This window comes from Bubalus bubalis, chromosome 18 (assembly GCF_019923935.1).
Source record: "Bubalus bubalis isolate 160015118507 breed Murrah chromosome 18, NDDB_SH_1, whole genome shotgun sequence".
NCBI lineage: Eukaryota > Metazoa > Chordata > Mammalia > Artiodactyla > Bovidae > Bubalus > Bubalus bubalis.
Genome location: NC_059174.1, coordinates 58,654,504 through 58,676,073, shown reverse-complemented (window position 1 = coordinate 58,676,073; position 21,570 = coordinate 58,654,504). Strand labels below are relative to the sequence as shown.

Below are 21,570 nucleotides of genomic sequence, written 5' to 3'. Positions count from 1 at the left end.
AGGGAGGGCAGAGATTCTTGGAGATTTAGGATCATCAAGGAGGTTGGATTAAAAGCATTTTACAGGGAACAGATGGCAGAGAGAGGCCGGATGGGAGTCAGGGAAGAAGTAGAGAGGAGGACAGGCACAGCAGGAGCGCAGAGGGGAAGAGAAAGGGAGACGGAGAAAAAAGTAGGGAAACATAAACTAAATAAAGTGGAAACAAGTAGTGTGCAGGTTTGGGAGCGGATTAGATCTAGATGAGTGCTGAATCGATTTGATCAGGATTTTTAAGTCATGATACATTGATTTTTGGCTTTAGAATCTACTAAGTTTAAAACTTTCTTTTTTAAATTATACAGATGAAAATGAAAATTGCAAAACTTCTGTCTGTAAGGCTTGTGCGTGTTGTAATTTTCTGTATTAAAAGATAACATCCACGTGCAGAAGCTATAGAGGTGGGGGTTGCGGCAATGACTTGACTGTCTTAGAGGTGAGTCACCCCCTTCCCTTTTCCTGGTGCAGAGTAGAGGTTATGGAGAGAAGTGGGGCAAGAACTGACTCTCTTACTACATGATGCCTTTTCCAGGCACAGTAAAAATATTCTTTGTGATGGTTTTACTTTTTGCTTTCTCCTTTCTGATGATGAAATTTCATTATTTTGTATCTTGGATTAGTTCATTGAATTAGTTCATTGAATAGTTCATTGAATACCCATCTTCTTATAAACAATCATTCATTTGTGAAATAAGATTTGGTGGACTCCTATAACTAATTCATGTCATTCTTTTCTAAATACTCTATATTCTGAAAATTTTTTTAAACTTTACACTGGAATTCTTCAATGAAAAAAATTTTAATAAGCTGATTCACTTTAGGTTTGTTTCACATTTATTAGAGGCCCATTTGCTGTTTCTTGTTTATGTTTTATTTTGAAAACATTTTTTGGTAACAAATAGTTATAGACCATTTTGATAAATGTTTGGTAAGGGTGTCAGTGATCTTTTATATTAAGAGTCACAACCTAATTTAAGCAGTTAGTCTGATACTCCATTTTCCTCTCTTTTATGTGATCTAGTAACTAGTGAGCTATGATTTGGTCTGATGATGCTTCCTCAGGTCCAGAAGCTGAGCAACACTGACCCCTGAAATGATTGGCCAAATTGGGTGTGTGACTGTGTGTGTGGCAGTTCTGCTTGTAAGGAGAGCCCACGTGTTATTAGAATTTGAAATAGGTCCCAGTCTTCCAAAATGAAAAGACAACAGTAGGGTGGAGGTGGGAACATAGCCTCAGAGCCTGAGAGGAAATCATGAGCCATCTTCTGTGAATAAAGCTCAGTCTGTAGGGAGGCCTCCCACCTCTTGCCAGGGTCTCCAGCCTCATGGTCAGTCTGTCTTGGTCGCATTCATTTAGTCCTTGTTCATAAACACCAAAACCTTCTCTGTCTTGGATCTTAGTTTCTACTCCTACCTTTGGTCATTATATCACTGTTGCCCTAGCGCTTTCTGTTCCTTCAGGTCTAGGCCAGAGAGGTCTCCCCATCTCTTTCTGATATTCTCTGTCATGTTAACCAGGTTTATTGCTTCTGTATTAATTACCCTGATCAGATATGCCCTTCTCCTTTAATTATTTGGAGTCTTTCCTCTTTTCCCTTCATTGAAGGGTTCACCGTATTCCTCTTCCTCCCAGGATGCTTGCAGCATCTCACTCTGGGGGTGAGGACTGGGACTGTGGGCTGGGCTGAAGAATCCTCAGGGATGATGGAGGTTATAGGCTTGGTGGTTATGGCTCCCATATTTGTTCTGGACATTTCAACTCTGATTGATCCTTACCCCATGTGGAGACTTAATTACTCAAAAGCAAAAGGATGTTGGAGTCCTAAAAGGCCTGGCAGATCCAGTGTCTTGAGGTGTCCCCATGTTTTAGTCTGCAGTGTCACTGCTCACTGCAGCCCCCAGGTCTTCTAAGCTCTGTCCATGCAGGGACCAGTTGCCATCTTGGACAGCAGCTTTGCCTTCTAGCAGTTCATCTGCTCAGTGGCAGATGCTGAGTTTCCTGTGATTAGACTGGTCAGTATCTTAGGGGAGTATGTAGGAGACGACACCTCCCTATCCCCAAACCACCTTCCCCTGGGGTATCTTCCAGTTAGCTATGAGCAGGGAAAACAGGAGCCGGTGAGATTGGGGCCACTCTCTCTTTGTGACTTCTTTACTGAACTCAGTCCAACCATCCCTCAACTACATAACGTCCTTGTTGCTAAGTGGTTTCCCCAAGAGGACCAGCTTCTTGGTCTCCATACTGAGTGTCCAGTGTCCTTGGATTTGCAGCTAGGGTGCATTTCTTTTGCAATGCCCACGCCTAGAGGTCTCTGTTCTTGTTCAGCTGTGCACAGAGAAGGGATAGAAAAATAGGAGAAAGTGAGGGGGAGCGTGTTGGGGTTTCCAGGAGGGTTGTGGGAGCAGGAGTGCACCTTTTAATGAACCCAATGAATGGTGTGTTTGTGTGTGAGAGAGAGAGACAAGCATAGTTGTGGGATCACGGAGCATGTGGACCTGTTGACAAAGGGGGTCCCAGTTCTGGCTGGAGGTCCTGGACGTGGGCTCATGGCTAATTGTGGGCTGCGTGGAATGGTGGGCGTGCCAGTGTCTTAGCTCAGTTTTCCGGGGACACAGATGCTGTGACTGAGGTTTGCATGACTGGGTTTAATTGGGAATCTCGTGATCACACCTGTGGAGGAAGAAAGGCTGTGGGATTGGGAAGAAGAATGTTATCCTGCAGTGTGTTAGAAGCAAGGGCTGAGCTGAGCCCACAGGGAGGTCTGGGTGCAGGAGGATGGGGACAGTGGTCCCAGAGAAGGGGGGCGGGATCCAGGAGGTGCCTCACAGCACCCCCTCCACACTGGATTTTTTGTGGTCTTTAGGGAGGGTGAGAATTAAGTATGCAACCCATAGCATAACTGCCGGTAAAACTCCAGAGATCACTTCGTGTGTTACCTTTGGTATTTCTGTTATTTTGAGTTGCTCATAAAGTTTCAGATGCATTTGGAAGTTAAAAAAAACACAAAACTTGCAGTGTTTCTGTGGAAGATATTGAAGTCGCATTGAGATATGTGCATCAGCCTACACATCTGTCTTTTATTATTAGAATTTGGAGATAACAGTTTGGGGATGGGCTGGGATCACTCATTTCTGACTCTTGTAACTCCTTGGCCTGTAGCCTGTAGGCTCCTCTCCATAGAATTCTCCAGGCAGGAATACTGGAGTGAGCTGCCATTCTCTTCTCCAGGGCGTCTTCCCAACCGAGGGATCGAACCCGGGTCTCCAACATTGGCAGCGGATTCTTTAACGTCTGAGCTACCAGAAAAGTCCTGGTAGGTAGCATACACTCAGAGAAACACAAACACGTATATAATGACATGCACCCATAAAAATGGCGATTTTTGTCACTTGGGACCACTTGGATGAATGTAGAGAATATTATGCTAAGTGAATTAAGGCAGGTAGGAAAAGACTGATTGTATGTGCTCGCTTATATGTGGAATGTAAAAATCTGAAACCACTAGTAGCAGACAGTGGGATGGTGGTCATCTGGGGCTGGGAGGTGGGGAAGATGGGGAGATGTTGGTCAAAAGGTAGAGACTTTTGAGTTGTAAAATGAGTGCGTCCTGGGGAGATGTGTGCAGCATGCTGACCGTAGTTAATCCCGTTCTGTTACTGCCTGCTGGGAATGTGTCAGGAGAGTATGTCTTGAGTGTTATCACCATACACAGAACATGGGAATTTGGAGGTGATGGATGTGTTGGTTCGTGGATTGTGATAAATATTTCACAGTGTAGACATGTGTCACATGGTCACATCGTGCATGGTATGTGTACACATCCCTTCTTGTTAGTCCGTTCAATGTCAGTCAGGCTGGAAAAGAAGAAAGTGGGAGGTAGGCTGGACTTGACCCCTTGAGTGTTATTCAGCCCAGGCTTCACATGAGATCATGAGGCATTTTGCCCGGGCATGTATTGTACCCCTCCCCCAACAGACACGCTCCTCAGGTTCTCATGTGGGGCCTTGCCCCAGGAATGTGCACAGAGCCACAGATGATTCTGGATCCTGCATTGAGCACCAGGGCTCTTAACCTCCACTTCTGAGACTGAGATCAGGCCCTGGGGGAGGGGAGGGTGCTCTGCTCTGAGTGGGGCTGGACCAGGGCCTGCTGTGTGACCTGAACGGCATCATGGGTCAGCGGAGGTGCCCCCTGCTGCTGTGTACATGAGGCCTCACCAGGAGGGGAGTGTGATCCGAGGGAAAGTGTGGAAAAGTCCCGTGTTGGACTCTATGCTGCAGTTGACTGTCCTGAGTCCCTCCTGAGACAGTGGCCATAGAGGACTGTCTGTTCCACATGGTGAGGGCTTCCCTGTGTCTGTGGTTGGGGCTCAGGAAGGGGATGTGTTGACCCTAAGCATTAAATACCATGTTTTCCACCTTCTTGACACTCCTCTGAAGACTTGTGTTAGCTGAGGAATAAGCCCAGAACAGGAGGAAGGTGAAAGAAAACGTGTCAGGAATGGCTCTTTCTCAGGTAAGGTCATATTCTCAGTGGATTCTCAATCTGTCCTGCCTGAAGTATCCATATTTGGACTCACTAATCTTGTCTGACTCTGCAGTGCCTTGTCTGACTCCTGTACATTCACACTCACCCGGGGCTTTCCCTCAGGGTCTGTCGTCCTCACTTAACTCCTGTCTCCCCGTGACCCGGTGACCTGGCCCTTTTGAGGAGGTTCCCCTGGGCACCGTGTTGGGCAGGGCTTCTCACCCACGGGTTGGAGACGGGGTCTCAGTGCTGTTGGGCAGCAGGGATTGCTTAGGGCCCATCTGGATGCGCTGTCTGCTCTCTGTCAACCGGGGTAAAGAAGCTGCATATAGATGTGAGATATTAAAATGCATAATACGTGCCAAAATCTGAAAAAGAGTCCAATAAGGGGAAATCAGTCCTACTTTTTATAGTACATTTAAAACTAAGTGAGGACCTCCTTGAAAATCTTAAATGTTTGGGAGTGAAATGAAAAGTTCAGAAAGAGACCTCAGGGCTAGAGAGTGTTTCATTAGAGCATCTAATTTAAACTATGAAATATAGTTTGCTAATTATTTATTCTTCCTTTTTGGCCACACGATGCAGCTTGCAGGGTCTTAGTTCCTTGAGGAGGACTTGAACCTGAAATGCTGTGGTGTAAGTGCAAGATCTTAAACCCTGGACTGACAGGGAATTCCCCCAACTTTCCTAATCTTGATGCAATATTTGGTCATGGAATGAAAAGATAAACTTTGGGTTTTGTTAATAACTACATACCTAACAATAAGAAGATAACATTACTATATTTAAATATACTTTTCTGCTGTACTGGCTCTTCATTGCTTCACTGGCTTTATCCAGTTCTGGTGAGTGATGGCCACTCTCTAGTTGTGGTGTGTGGGCTCCTCATTACAGTGGCTTCTCTTTTCTTGCAGCCCAGGCTCTAGAGCATGCTGGCTTCAGTAGTTTCACCTGCTGGGCTCTAGAGCTCTGGCTCAGAAATTGAGGCTCACAGGCTTAGATGCCCTTTGGCATGTGGAATCTTTATCGACCAGGTATCACACCTGTGTCTCTTGCACTGCCCAGTGGATTCTTTACCACTGAGCCTCCAGGAAAGCCCTCATATTATTTTTAAATATAGCTATTATATACAGATTAGAATAAGTCTTCTGTATATTACTTTCTGCTTGTATTTTCATTTTTTTGAACTAGTATAAGATAATGTTGAGGACTTCCCTGGTGGTACAGTGGATAAGAATGTGCCTGCCAATGTAGGGTGCATGGGTCCCATCCCAGGTCCAGGAAGATGCCTCAGAGCAACGACGCCCAGGCGCCATAACTACTGAAACCCACACACTCTAGATTCTGTGCTCCAAAACAAGAGAAGCCACTGATGAGAAGCCCGTGCACTGCAGCTGCACATACAGAAAGCTTCCTCATAGCAAGAAAGACTCGGCAAAACCAAAATAAATAACTTGAAAAAGACATAGAATGCAGACAAATTACTGGAGTACAAACTGATGCATTTTTAATGTCCTAAAGATGCTGAAATACACGTGAATAAAAGAAAACGAGAGTATCATCCCAGAATGTGTCAAAAGGCATCACCTTGGAGTAGGAGATGGCCACTCACTCCAGTATTCTTGCCTGAAAATCCCATGAACAGAGGAGCATGGCGGGCTACCATGAGGTCGCAAAGATCTGACCCGACTGAGCAACAAAGCAACAACAACCTCCACACACAGCAGAGTGAGCTCTGAAAAACAAATCTAAACCTCTGCTTTACCTCCTGCAGATTCTTCAGTGACTTCCAGTTACTTTTGGAATAAAGTCCTAAATCCAAAGACCTTGTAGAAAGCGGCCTCTACCTGGCATCACCCCTCTTTGTTCCCTGTGTCCCAGTTAGACTGACTGACTTGCTGTTTACTAAATACCTTCCTGCCTCAGAGCCAGCACTCAGGCTGTTCTCTCTGCTTACAACACTCTTCCATTTCCCACCTTTCCAGTCCTAAGTGCTTCCTCCTCATGGAGACCTTGTGTGATTTCTTGATGTACGTCAAGACTTTCTGATAAATCTTCTCTTAGCACCGGGCCTGTTTCAGAGCACATGTTGCAATAGTAACTTTAAAATTATGGATGTAATTGGGTGGCTGGCTCCTAGACTGCAAGCTCCATTATGTTCACTGCTGTACTCCCAGTTTGGGGCCCATGTTGGCACTCTGTAAATTTGGATTGAAAGAAAAAATAGGTCTTCCTTGTTTCAACCAGTTGTGTGTTTACATTTGCATGTGTGAGTGCATGGATCTGTAATTCCATGGTTTTATTACAGAACATCATCTCATAAACATGTTTTATGCTTTGTAGCGGTTGAAATTGTATCTTAAGTGTTTTCCATTCCTTTAAGTTTTTTCTACCTCTTTACGTGAATGATGGAAACAGTAGTAAGAGTATTGACATTGTGTGGTTGGTGGGAAGAGCGGGTGACCCTGTACAGTGACCATTTGTCCTATAGTTGTGTCCGACTCTTTGTGATCCAATGGGCCATAACCCTTCAGGCTCCTCTGTCCCTGGAATTCTCCAGGCAAGAATACGGGAGTGGGTTGCCATGCCCTCCTCCAGGGGGATCTTCCCCCTGGAGATATGAACACCATGTCCCCTGCATTGCAGGCAGATTCTTTACCGCTGAGCCTTAGGGCAACCCAGATACCTACATATGATACTGCATATTATAATGTTCCCTGTGCATTCAGAAGGAGGTAGATAGTAAATTAATTTGTGAATATTTTTCTGTCCATCTATCATGTCTGTCTTTCCTTGGCTGACAAAAGATCTGGGATTCTACACCTCCATTGCACTTCAGCTTTCTTGAACTTGTTTCAGGTATTCTTGGAACTCTCTCTGGATATACTTTGCTGCTCTGGTATTTCTGTTGCCAGTCCCAACCACCTGACCTCAGGTGCTGTTGTCTCATTTCTTAACTGTTTCATCTGCGAACATTCTTAGAATGACAGAGTTTTCATGGTAAGATGGACCCAGATCTTCCTCTAATGTGCTGTTATGTTGACGATAAGTTCATCTGTGTAAAGTCTTAGAGTAATGCTTAGTGTGTCGGAAGTGTTGAGATACCTGTCATCAGTGTGATGATGTCATAATCAAAACAATGTGTGTTCTTTAAAGCCGCTGTGGACTTTGTCGTCTCTGAAGACACCAGTCTTGTAACTCATCTAGATGGTGAATGTCCCTCGGTGTGTATAGTGTAACACTTATGCATAAAGAACTCACTGGTTGAATTTATTTTTATATTCTGCATGTATTGTCCATACGAGTGACAAATTCATGCTTATTGAAAGATGTTATAGTCTTATGAAACAACAGGAAAATTACCTGAATTGATCATTACCCCTCTAACCTCTTCTCATTTTGTGTGAAAATAAGAATCCTCCCGAGCGCCTGTTAGTGAAATGTGCTTTCATTTCAGACACAGTTGACCGTTGAGGATGTGGACATCAAGTTCACTCCAGAGGAGTGGGAATGCCTGGACCCTGCTCAGAGGGCCTTGTACCGGGATGTGATGGTGGAGACCTACAAGAGCCTGCTGTCTGTGGGTGAGGATCACTTCCCTGTGAAGTTGGATTCTGGTTTGGGGGTGTCTCTGCGTTTTCCCTCTGTGTCTCTTGCCAGCCCCCGTTTTGCTTGACTGAGTTCATAGCCTTGTCCTTTCTTTGGGTGATCTGCCCACTGTGTGATACACAAACTTGTACACAGCTTAAGTATTTATAAAGCTGATTTCGAACTTTAAAATATCCAATTCCCTGTTTTCTACCCTTGTATTCTTGGTTCAGTAGTTCTTGGAAAGAACTAGATACATGGATGCCTGTGTGCTCAGTTGGTACAGTTGTGTCTGACTCTGCAACCCAGTAGACCGTAGCCCTCCAGGCTGCTCTATCCATGGGATTCTCCCGGCAAGACTACTGGAGTAGGTTCCCATGCCCTGGTCCAGGGGCTTTTCCCTCGCAGGGATTGAAGCCGTGTCTCCTGCGTGGCAGGTGGATACTTTACCTTTGAGCCCCAAGGAAGTCCAGGTATCTGCATATTATACTGTATATTATACTGTTTCCTGTGCATTCAGAAGGACACAGATATTAAATTAATTTGTGAATGTTTTTCTGTCTGTCTATAATGGCCATCACTTCTTGGCTGACAAAAGAAGTTGGATTCTACACCTGGCAATGCAGGAGGCACAGGGTCTAGGTCCTCTCTAAAGCAGGCCTGTGAGCTTGCTTCTAACCTGGCTGGACACTGCCCTGACTGTGAGTGCCCTGACTGCTTGCTGTGAGTGCAAAGCTTGCAGCACCAGAGATAGATCGGGGACAACTCTTGAGATTGTTGAGCCCTTGGAGGTGCCCTGGCCTACTCAGCTGTAGGCTTAGCAACATTATAAGTTTTGTAAGACAAACAAATAGTATTAACATGCAACCAAAGCTGCTATTTGCTCACAGATTGCTGATGATATCAATTAGCGTCCTGGGATTATAAGGGCGAACCCAAAACTGCAATCTTTGAAGTCTCACCCATGACTGTAACATGCTGCCTGGGACCTTTTCCCCACTGGGGCTCCAGATGGGCTGTGTCCCGATACTTCCCAGCACTGTTTGAGTCTGGATGTTGGTCAGAACCCAATTTGGTTATGTATCTTCTGCTGTTTCTACTTCGCTTTTCTTTTATTGTTAGCATATTGAAAGTCAGCTTGATAATTCTATAATAAGTATTTGTATTATTTATTTCTACAGAACAAGTGGCTTATTTTGTTAACAAATCTTTGAACTTGAGGTGAAAGTGACAACATTTGGCAAAACTTTAATTGGCCCTGTGAGCAGTATTTGTGAGACAAAATGCCACTCTGTAAGAAAAAAGAGGTTAAGGTTGATGAAGTTTTTATTTCCTAATAGGAAGATTTGCGTTACTACTAGTTCGCTGATACCGGAGAAGGCAATGGCACCCCACTCCAGTATTGTAGCCTGGAAAATCCCATGGACGGAGGAGCCTGGTGGGCTGCAGTCCATGGGGTTGCTAAGAGTCGGACACGACTGAGCGACCTTTCTTTCACTTTTCACTTTCATGCATTGGAGAAGGAAATGGCAACCCACTCCAGTGTTCTTGCCTGGAGAATCCCAGGGACGGGGGACCCTAGTGGGCTGCTGTCTATGGGGTTGCACAGAGTTAGACACGACTGAAGCGACTCAGCAGCAGCAGCAGCAGCAGTTAGCTGATACATGGGATGTTTTCACTGGATAGTGTGAAAATTGGAACCTTAAAGAGGGCTGTACCCTTAGAAGTTACTGAATATTTGTGACTCTCACCCATTGAGAAAGGATAAGAATGCCATGCTGGATGAGAGGCTGGATCCTTCTCTCTCCTACTGTGAGGTACATAAAATGAAAGGGAAACTCACTCAGTCATGTCGGAGTCTTTGCGACCCCATGGACTATAGAGTCCATGGGATTCTCCAGGCCAGAATTCTGCAGTGAGTAGCCTTTCCCTTCTTCAAGGGATCTTCCCAACCCAGGTATTGAACCCAGGTCTCCCCTTTATTGCTGGAGGATTCTTTACCAGCTGAGCCACCAGGGAAGTACAGGAGGTACATAAAATGATTTTAAAATTGTCTGAAGAGAAGTTACAACTGGAAACAGAATTATGCGATTAGTGATAATGGTTGTCCATATTACAATGTCAAATTATATATTAGCTGATCAAATTCTCACATTTTAAGTGGGCTCTCTCCTGTGCTGGCCCACATCTCTTAACAGTGTCCCCCACTGCCTTTCTGTCTCCATTATCTTTGTCCTGTTGTGGCCTTTCACCCCTCCTACCTCTCTGTCTCCCTCTCCATCAGCTAGTCCCCTTCTAACTTCCCCTGTCTCTCAGTGGGGAGGGGGAGCCCAGCTTCCCCCACTCCTGCCCCCACTCTAACAAATGTCTTTACCCCTTCGGATTCTTCTGATCAAGAGAGGAGCCCCATTTCCCAAGATGGACAATCTATGATTTTTATCATCCATCTGCCCCGGTTAATCACAGTCAATTTGAACACTGTTTACTCTGTATTTTAGATATAAGACTGTGACTATTGAAAAGGAAGATAAGTTTTTTGACACAGGGATTGCTGTGATATTCTTTAGACTCTGGAGAAAACTGGTTAAAATGATTTTTCCTTTTTTCTTTTGAAACTAAAAAACCATTTCTTTTTGCATATGGAATAAAAACAGCTAGCTTTTTAAAAAGCCCTGCCTACAGAAAAGCTTGAAGTTAACCTTTACCAGGGATCCCAGATGACTAGTGGTAAAGAAGCTGCCTGCCAGTGTGGGAGACACTGGAGATGAACCCACAGGAGATGTGGGTTCAATCGCTGGCTTGGGAAGATCCCCAGGAGGAGGATACCAACTCCAATAGAGTCAGAGAGACATTTTAAATCTGTCTGGATTTATGCATGTCTCAGTGTGTGTCTTTGATTTTGGATAATATTGCTGAGGTTTATTTGTAAATGAGCTCTTACTCAATTGGCTTTAAAAGAAAGGAAGCACTTGGGCTTCCCTGGTGGCTCAATGGTAAAGAATCCACCTGCCAGTGCAAAGCACAGGTTCTATCCCTGGTCCAGGGAGACTCCACATGCTGCAGAGCAGCTAAGCCCATACACCACCACCACTGAAGCCCACGTGCTCTAGAGCTCATGGTCCACAAGAGAAGTAGCTACAATGAGAAGCTCATTCACCACAACTAGAGAGTAGTCCCCGCTTGACACAACGAGAGAAAGACAGAGCAGTGATGATGACCCAGTGAAGCCAAAAATAATAAATGAATTAAAAAAAAAACAAACAGTAAGTGCATACAAATCAATTAGAAGGGACATTAACCTAAATGAATTTCAGGTTCATGTGAACTGGGAAATATTCAATATTAAATATCTAGTATTAATGTTTACTCATCTAATTATGACTTATCTTGAGTCATCCACATTGTGTAATACTTCTGTTGTGTTACATTGAGAGATTTAGGACTATTGATGAATATGTTTGGTGCTACTCTGAGATGCTCTCTATAAGAAAGCAAATGTTTTTAGAAGTTATTGGTAGTATTTATGTTCACTAATCTAGAAAATGCAATATAAAGCACAGTTCATGGTTGCTTAAGGAAGGTAAGATGTGTGTTTTCAGTGAGAAAGGTGTGAGAAATGAAATTGAGTTTGGATGCTCATAGCAATGAGTGGAAGCTGGAAGGAAGGTCTTCATTTCCCAGGCCAAGAGTCCTGACCATTGGACCACAGCAGCCAACAATTAGGGCTAAGGTCCCTAGTGTTGCCTAGTCAATAATGTTATTGCTTATTGTCCCTAGTCAATAAAGAATTCAGATGAAGAAGCACAAGGTAAAGAGTAAAGGAAAATGTTTATTAAAAGGAAAAGTACATGCAGAAAGGCGCATGGGCTAGATCAGAGAGAGCGCCCCACCTTTGGTGAATGTCAATTCTTTTTAAAGGTACAGTTTTCCAGGTCTTCGTCTCCCCTTGGGCCAGTCACCTTCCTTTGTCCCCTCTGGTTAATTTGTCTCAGGACCTCCCCCTGGGGTGTGAACGCACACCCTAACCAAGATGTATCTCGAAGTGAAGGCTTCTGGGAGAAGCAAGACTCATTATGGCCTGAATTATCCTCTGACTTGACCTCAAGCGACCTTTCTGCACATGTGTAGTATCTCCGTTAATAGGGTTTTTTCCTTTCTTTGTCATTGCCATGATTATTCCCTTGAGGTAAGAGACAAAGACTGGCTATTTACCCTGTATTTGTTAGCTATAGATTCCTCAAGTGGAGCCCAGCTATCTCTTGTCTCAGGAAATGCAGAGAGAAGGGTGACTGATTGTAGATATCCAATCTGGAGCACATCTGTCTCCTACGTAAAAATTACATTTTATTAAGGAAGAAGAAATTCAGTCTGACTTACAGGTGGCTGTTTACAAATGAAAAAAGTGATTTAAAAAAAAAAAGGAGAGAAAGGTTTATGGAAAGTGGACCCCAAGAAAAGAGGTGTCAAAGGGTAGGTCTTTTTATGATCTGTAGCAGTGTGTCATTTGACTCCTGTCAATGTTATTGCTTGATTTTGGGGAGCATGTGATGAGGTGTTTCAAAGGGATCTAATTCCTCTCTTTCCCCCTTCTGTGCTGGATTCCGTGGGATGTCCACTTTTTGGTCCATGTAGAGCAATAGTAATACCTCCAGAGCTGTAATCCCTGGAGCCAGCCTGATTCTCTTCCTATTCGCTGCACTTGGGAGACCTCATTGGAAGAAGGGAAGAGAATGGCCAATCTTTGATTGCATTTGGTATCTCAGATCCTACACAGAGCTGCCTTCAACATGTTTTCCTGTTCAGAACCCTCAGCTATTCCTTTTGTTACTGCTTTTGCCACAACCTTCAGCGGTATGTGTGGGAGAAGGCAATGGCATCCCACTCCAGTACTCTTGCCTGGCAAGTCCCATGGACAGAGGAGCCTGGTAGGCTGCAGTCCATGGGGTCGCTAGGAGTCGGACACTACTGAGCGACTTCCCTTTCACTTTTCACTTTCATGCATTGGAGAAGGAAATGGCAACCCACTCCAGTGTTCTTGCCTGGAGAATCCCAGGGACGGGGGAGCCTGGTGGGCTGCCGTCTCTGGGGTCGCACAGAGTCGGACACAACTGAAGTGACTTAGCAGTAGCAGTAGCAGTCAGTGGTATGTGTAACAGGAATGTGGTTTTTATCTTCTGTTGTTGTAACTCAGGAAGCCTGTAAGGACGATGGACTCTGAGATCTTCTCTTCGATCCCCAGTCTTGCATATGTGAATCATGCTCCAGGTTCCTTCCGTCCATGCTCATACTGTACAGAATGACCCGTGCTCATCCACTGAACCACATTTTCAGGACATGGATTGATATGTGGGGGAGTGGTACTTGAAAAACCATTTATAGGTGAGATGGCTGAGTAAGGCTGTTTGTTACGCAGATCAGTTCTTGTGTCTCACTTGACCTTATCTTTTTAAAGTCATGAAGTTTGTTGTAACCTTTTGTAATCTGTTCTGCCCAAATGGGTCCTGGTGGTTAAGAACATGTATGAATCTGTAAGTCTGGGTTTCAGTCCTGCTTTGCTCATTACTTTCATGTGCCATAGAATTATGTTCATGAACCCTGGGAATCTACTACTTTTATTTGAAAAATTGAGGTAATTCATGCTTTTAGGTGTCATAGAATTTTGACTGTTTTACTGAAAAGGTCAGAAGTTACTTTTTATTTTTTTCCTGATCCATGTGGCTGATGGGATTTTAGTACTCCACTCAGGGATGGAATCTGTACCCCCTACAGTGTAATCATGTAATGCTATCCACTAGACCATCAGGAAATTTGCCTCAAAGGTTGCTTATGCTTAAAATGCATACTTACTTCATGTCATGGTTATTGTGACATATCTTTTTGTCTGCATTACATCCTGTATATTGTTAATTTACATTTCGTTCTGAAGAGTTTGTCTCTGACTCTAGTTAATAAGTTTTCAAATAACATTCCTCTTTTATAGCGTATTCTTTACCTCTCAGCCATAAGGAACGCCCCAAAGCTTGTTCCTTTACATGTATCTTAGAGCCGATGAACCGAGTAAGTGAAGGATACTGTATAGATAGGCAATTGCTATATTGAGGGGCTGTTATTTAAGTAGAGATTTTTTCATTTATTAATTCTTTGTCATTTAAAGATGACAGTATTTTTTACACAGTATAACTCACACGAACCACTTGTTATAAAATGCCGTATGTCTGTCTAGTTATTGATTTATAAGAAGTATTTAGAAAAGTGTTCTTTCTTTTTTGTAAAAATTATTTTAGGGAATTCCCTGACAGTCCAGTGGATAGGATTCAGCACTTTCACTGCAGTGTCCTGGGTTTAATCCATGGTTAGAGAACTAAGATCTCATAAGCCCTAATGGGGAGGGGGGCTGTTTTACTAAATTCTTTATTTTCACTATGCAGTGTTTGTTGAACTGTTGTCAACTGCCATTTATGTTTTACAGTTTTCGTTAGAATGCTTCCTTTGGATTATTTACCATTACAGTGTATTGCCTTGTTGATCCTTTCTTACTTAGTTGCTCAGTCCTTTCTGACACTGTGGTGTCATGGACTGTAGCCCGCCAATCTCCCCATCCATGGAATTTTTACTATTTTTTTATCCTCAATTATGAGACAGAAGTGTGTTTCTATCAAGTAGAATGAGCTTTGAGATAATCGTGGGAAAAGATCTTTTCCTTTGAGAATTGACATGGGTTTGCATAAAATGAATGTTTTCCTGATTGTGTCTTTCAAACTTGGGTACCCTAAAATTAATTTGAATTCTGTGTGATTGCTCTTTTCTTTTTTAAGGAGTTCTATTCCTTTAGTGTTCCTTATATTTTTAGTTCATCATTGGGAAGATTCAAAATACTGTTCAGGATGGGTATGACTTTTGGTATATCATGTGTTCAACAGGAAAAAATTTATTTATGAATTGTAATTAATACGATACCTGTGCTTCTTTATATCTTGTAGATGTGTCTCGTATAGATATGACCATGAAATTACAAGCGAAAGGAAACAGTGGAAAAGGAGAAATTTTTCAAAGAGTGATATTTGGGAGAGCTGAAACTTCTGAAATTAAAGATTTTTTCCTCGGGAAGATACAGGAAACTGTGGATGGTTTTGAGAGTCTGTGGACCGATAATGAAAGAAGAGACTACGGAATATCTATATCCTATAACAAAAATCTCACTGATGGAAGAGATCATCAGAGTAGAAATGATGCAGGAGATAAGCCTGTTGAAAGGCAGGGATCAAACTTTCATGATGAATTGCAGATGCTTCAGTCTGAAGGGACGATTTTTGAATGTAGTCAAGTCGTGATGCATATGAACAGTGGTGCTTCAGTTTTGCCAACTCATAGTGTCCACAAAGGCAATTCTCATAATAATGAGTGTGCTGTTATGCATCCCTCAGAACAGGCCCCAGACCCAGGACACAAGAAAAAATCTTACAAAAGTAATGAGTGTGGCATAACCATGCTTCAGGACTCAGAACTCACTAGACATCAAAGAATCCATATAGGAAGATTACCATATAAAGCTGACGTATGTGGCAAGGCATTTAATGATAATGTGAGGCTTGCAGTTCATCAGAGAAATCATACTGGAGAGAAACTGTATAAATGTGATGTATTTGGCCACTGCTTTAAGCACAGTGCACACCTTCAAAACCATGGGAGAACTCATACTGGAGAGAAACCATGTAAATGTGATGTGTGTGCAAAAGCCTTTACTTGCAAAGAAAGTCGGGCACTTCATCCGATCCTTCATACTGGAGAAAAACCATATAAATGTGATATATGTGGCCGTGGCTATACTCGAAAGTCAGACCTTGGAATTCATCAGAGAGTTCATACTGGAGAGAAGCCATATACATGTGATGTGTGTGGCCGTGGCTATACTCGAAAGTCAGACCTTGGAATTCATCAGAGAGTTCATACTGGAGAGAAGCCATATAAGTGTGATCTCTGTGGACAGGCCTTTACTCGCAAAGAAAGCTACACAGTTCATCAGAGCCTTCATACTGGAGAGAAACCATATAAATGTGATGTGTGTGGCTGTGGCTATACTCGAAAGTCACGCCTTGGAATTCATCAGAGAGTTCATTCTGGAGAGAAGCCATATAAGTGTGATCTCTGTGGACAGGCCTTTACTCACAAAGAAAGCCACACAGTTCATCAGATCCTTCATACTGGAGAGAAACCATATAAATGTGATGTGTGTGGCCGTGGCTATACTCAAAAAGCACAACTTGTAATTCATCAGAGAGTTCATTCTGGAGAGAAGCCATATAAGTGTGATCTGTGTGAACAGGCCTTTACTCGCAAAGAAAGCCACACAGTTCATCAGATCCTTCATACTGGAGAGAAACCATATAAATGTGATGTATGTGGCCGTGGCTATACTCGAAGCAGACAACTTGCAATTCATTGGAGGCTTCATACTGGAGAGAAGCCATATAAATGTGATATATGTGGCAAGGCCTTTAGTGTAAATAGAAGCCTTAGAACTCATCGGAAAATTCATACCGAAGAGAAACCATAAAAATGTGATGTATGTGGCAAGGCCTTTAGAGTAAAAGGAAGCCTTACATCTCATCAGAAAATTCATACTGGACAGAAGGCATATCAATGTGATGTATGTGGCAAGGTCTTTAGTTTCAAATCAGCCTTAACTCTCCATCAGGCAGTTCATACAGGAGAGAAAGCACAGAAATGTATCTATGGGGCAAAGTCTTCAATTCCAGCTGTTACTTTGCAGTTCATTGGAGAACTCATTTTCAAGAGATGTTTGTGGCAAGCCCTTTAGTCAAACTGCAAACCTTGCAATTAATCGGAGAATTCATACTGGAGAGAAAGCATATGAATGTGTTGTCTGTGGCAAGGCCTTTAGTCATATTGGTAAGCTTGCAGTTTATCCAAAATTCATACTGGAGAAAAACCATATAAATGTGTTGCGTGTAGCTGATCCTTTACTTGAAGTGCACAACATGGAATTCATCAGAGAATTAATACTGGAGAGAAAACAAATGTGATCTCAATGTCAAGGCTTGTAATCTAAACACAAACCTTGCAGTTCGTCAGAGAATTCATATTAGAAACCTTACAATTGAAACAATGGTTACAAACTTTAGTGCTCAGTCAGCCTTAACTCACCATCAGGTAGTTCATATAGGAGAGAAAGCATAGAAATATAATGTATGTGGCCAGTTTTTTACTTGAAATGACTGTCATAGGAAGCATCAGATAATTCATAGTGGAGAAAACTGTTACAAATGAAACAATTGTGAGAAGCATTTTAGTGCAACTGTGATGAGTGTGGCGGAGCATTTAATCTGAGTTCAGGCCTTATGATTCACCAGAGAATTTGTACTGTATAGAAAGCATACAAATGAAATGAATGTGGCAAAGCTTCTAGTTCATGTTCAGCCTTAACTGACCATTCGGCAGTTCATACAGGAGAGAAGCCACATAAATGGGACTTATATGACAAAGCCTGCAGTCACAAGGAATGACTTTGCAGATCATCTGAGAATCAGTACTGCAGTGAAAACATACAAATGACTACATTTGTATGTAAATGTAGTAAACTACTGCAGTAAACTACGTGAAGTTTTTGACCTTCCGAAAAGTCAAACTGGAGGAAACTGCACAAATGTGGTCGATGTGGCAAAGGCTTGATTCTGTATTCAGATCTAACTAATCCTCAGGTAATTAATTCTGAATTGAAATCTTACCCACGTAGTGCAAGTGGTAAGTCTTTTGCATGGCATTCAGTTTTTTACAAAACATGAGAAAATGCTTCCCGGCAAGATTCCATACATTCAGAGCACAGTCAATCCCTCCAGTGGAGGAAATCATGTAAATGTCTGCAGCCAGGATTTCAATAATGGGCTGATGATTCCCATCATCAAAGAATTCATAATGCAAAGAAATCTTAGAAATATGAGTGTGGAAAATCCTTCAGGTGGCATACAGGCCTAAAAAGACATCAGGTGACCCATACTCCAGAGGACTTCCAAAGATAATCAATGTGGCCAGGCTTTTTCTTTATACCTTAGGCTTCTTGAGCATATTCACACTAGGTAAAAACTGTATCAATGTAATAAGTGTCGGGTTTTTAGGCAACAATCCAACTTTAGGCTTCATTAAAGAAGTCATTTTGCAGAGAAAGCTTACAAGTGACATGAGTATGTAAAACCTTTACTGGGGGGTCACATCTCACCAACTATCAGATCTTCCATGCTACAGAGAAGCTTACTAGTGCAGAATATGTGGCAAGGCTTTTAGGTGCTCCCTGTATCTCAGTGTTCAGCAAATACTTTATACTTAGAAATGCAACTTTTATGGCAGTTGTCACAATTACTGCTCCCTCTTTAGGTATCTAAAAACATATATCCTATAGATAAACCACACAAATACAATATCTGGAAAGAATTTTACCCAAACATCGAAGTTGGGAAACATTCTGGAGCAGTGCTTTACAAATGCAATGGAGGTGGAGAAAGTTTCAGCTTGAGTTGAAGTATTAGACAACAAGACTCCATAGTAAAGAGGAGTCTTGGAATTGGATGGCAAAGGCCTTTCTGCAGGCTTCAGAGTGCACTAGGCTTCAGAATATATGTTTCAGAGAAACCACACAGAAGTAATGTGCTCACTAAATCCTTAAGGCAAAGATCAAAATGATGGAACCTGAGGGCAAGCTTACGGAAGTAATGAATTTTTTCATGAGATATTCACACCTTGGGTGTGATTTATGCAGGTCAGAAACTACAGATAAACTGAATTTGGAAATACATTTAAGAAAATTTATTTCCTCAAGATTCTCCCCAAGATTCATATCGGGGCGAATCCTTAGAATTGTAATGACTTTCATAAAATTTTGGGACAGTTCTTACAACAGATCACATGAGAAGATTCATTTTAGGATTAAATCTTTAGTTTTCCAACAATGAACCTCCTGTGTTATGGCAGTATAATTATGTTAAGTATGTTGAAACTTCCTGATCTGTTGAAATGATCACTAATCTTCAGTGTATATTTAATTACTTGAGTTTTCTTGAAAAGGTGATGTTATTTTTTAATGACATTTCTGCAAGGTTTGAAAGCTTTTATAGCTTTCTTAGGGAGTTTCATGATGGTTTCTGCAAAGAAATCAGTAAGATGAAGGAGCAGACTTCATTAGGTGTGCTTCATTAATATCCATCTTTCGTGGGTAAACAGGGACACTAAAATATCGAATTCAGTGGTGTGTGAATTAGGATCAGCAAGGGACAGAGAAGCATGTCAAACCATGACAGGACTCAGCATGCTCATTATGTTCAGGATGCCCTTCTGTACACAGGCCACCGTGATTATAGGACTGAATGATGTACCATCTGCCTATGCAAAGAGCAACCTGGACATTAAGGGACTTGGGCTTTTCATGGGAGGGGAGTTGACAGGTTACTGAAGACTGATTATGTGGGAGAAATTATAGCAGGGAAATGCTGGTCATTTTCTCCCTTAACTGGCTGTTTCCATTGCATATAAATGATTAATGGAAACTTCTTGGAAATTGAAGAAAATGGGATCAAAAGAACCAGAAAAGTATGCGTGTGTATCTGTTTCATCACTGATTGCTGCAATTTGTGTTGTACTTCTGTTTTCTTCAGAATATTTCCTAAGTCTTGTAATCTAATAAAATTTGTATCATTTTCCCCATAACCCTGAATGGATCATGTTTCTTCCAACAACACAGTTTTTCACCACCTCAACTTCATAACAGAAACTAGGAATGCACCAAAGGCACTCCAGGTAGAAAAAATGTAGAAGAATTTCTTTTCATGATGACATCAAACAATAGACAATTTTGGGATTATATACTTATAATTTGCACTTCAGTTATTACAGCACACTCTGTCCATAACGGAACAATTAATATTTCCGATGTCTGCTTGTGCCAAAATGAAACTCATAGCATGTGCCTAATTTACATGAAGTGAAAATATGAATAATAAATGTGCAAAAACTAGGAAACAAAACACTTTCGAAATAAGGTTAAAGGTGATAGCTCTTTTTGAGCTGGGAGGATCCTGAAATAAATTATATTTTGTTATTCATTTGTTATTGGTCATATAGTTGTGGCTTATAGGATATCTCCAAAGCATGTAGGAATTTCCCAGACCAGGGCTCTCTCCCATGTCTCTATTTGGCAGGTGGAGTCCTTACCACTGAGCACCAGGGAAGACCCAGAAATAGTTTAGAGTTCACACTATATTATGGGAATATTTTTGTTTGATAAACTAGAAATTTCATATATTCAGTCCCCAATATGTTGGATCTTGTTACTTTGCAGTCACTGAAAGAACAAGATGCAACGAAACCCAAAGTTTGGTTTGGACTTTGAGACAAATGAAGCCATATGTTGAACTCTTATGAGAATGTTAACTGCTGAAGCTTTCTAGTGGAAGCATGGTAGCCTGCCAAACTGTTCGGTTCAGTTCAGTCGCTCAGTCGTGTCCGACTCTGTGATCTCATGGACTGCAGCATGCCAGGCTTCCCTGTCCATCACCAACTCCTGGAGCTTGTCAAACTCATGGCCATCGAGTCAGTGATATGATCCAACCATCTCATCGTCTGCCGTCCATTTCTCCTGTGCTCAATCTTTGCCAGCACCAGGGTCTCTTCAATGAGACCGTTCTTTTCATCGGGGGGCCAAAGTATTGGAGTTTCAGCTTCAGCATCAGTCCTTCCAATGAATATTAGGACTGATTTCCTTTAGGATAGACTGGTTGGATCTCCTTGCAGCGCAAGGGACTGTCAAGATTCTCCAACACCACGGTTCAAAATAATCAGTTCTTTGGCGCTCAGCTTTCTTTATAGTCCAACTCTCAAATCCATACTTGAATACTGGAAAAACCATACGTTTGATCAGACAGATCTCTGTTGGCAAATAATGTCTCTGCTTTTTAATATGCTGTCTAGATTGGTCATAACTTTTCTTCCAAGGAGGAAGTGTCTTTTAATTTCATGGATGCAGTCACGATCTGCAGTGATTTGGGAGCCCAAGAAAATAGTCTGCCACTGTTTCCACTGTTTCCCCTTTAATTTTCCTTGAAATGATGGGACCAGATGCCATCATCTTAGTTTTCTAAATGTTGAGTTTCAAACCAACGTTTTCACTCTCGTCTTTCACTTTTCTCAAAAGGCTCTAGTTCTTCACTTTCTGCCATAAACGTGGTGTCATCTGCATATCTGAGGTTATTGACATTTCTCCCGGAAATCTCGATTCCAGCTTGTGTTTCCTTCAGCCCAGCATTTCTCTTAATGTATTTTGCATATAAGTTAAATAAGCAGGGTGACAATATACAGTCTTCACATAACCCTTTCCCTATTTGGAACCAGTCTGTTGATGTCCAGTTCTAACT

General features: G+C 42.2%; 2 protein-coding genes across 6 annotated transcripts in view; both read left to right on the top strand.

Annotated features, from left to right (window-relative positions):
- LOC102415868 (zinc finger protein 665-like) overlaps positions 1–21,570 on the top strand; it is a 323,254-nt gene that overhangs the window by 94,479 nt on the left and 207,205 nt on the right. The gene's annotated exons all lie outside the window — the stretch shown is intronic.
- On the top strand, positions 324–19,867 carry LOC102397338 (zinc finger protein OZF). 5 transcript variants are annotated; one of them, XM_045163342.1, is made up of 6 exons: positions 324–472; positions 3,266–3,350; positions 4,477–4,552; positions 8,022–8,148; positions 13,344–13,531; positions 15,133–19,867. In XM_045163342.1, exon 6 carries the CDS (start codon positions 15,150–15,152, stop codon positions 16,704–16,706), a length of 1,557 nt encoding a protein of 518 aa, XP_045019277.1. In that variant the 5' UTR covers positions 324–472; positions 3,266–3,350; positions 4,477–4,552; positions 8,022–8,148; positions 13,344–13,531; positions 15,133–15,149; the 3' UTR covers positions 16,707–19,867. The 5 variants fall into 5 exon arrangements, with proteins under 5 accessions (XP_045019277.1, XP_044787505.2, XP_025126002.3 ...); XM_044931570.2 differs by lacking the exon at positions 13,344–13,531 and adding an exon at positions 6,086–6,292; XM_044931569.2 differs by lacking the exons at positions 324–472; positions 13,344–13,531 and adding exons at positions 5,150–5,200; positions 6,086–6,292 and having other exon boundaries at positions 888–3,350.

What these genes read in the sequence shown, in the direction of transcription:
- LOC102397338 (XM_025270217.3), top strand. An exon ending in CAAGAGCCTGCTGTCTGTGG is followed by an intron (nt 8,149 to 15,132) that starts GTGAGGATCACT and finishes TATATCTTGTAG; the next exon opens with ATGTGTCTCGTATAGATATG.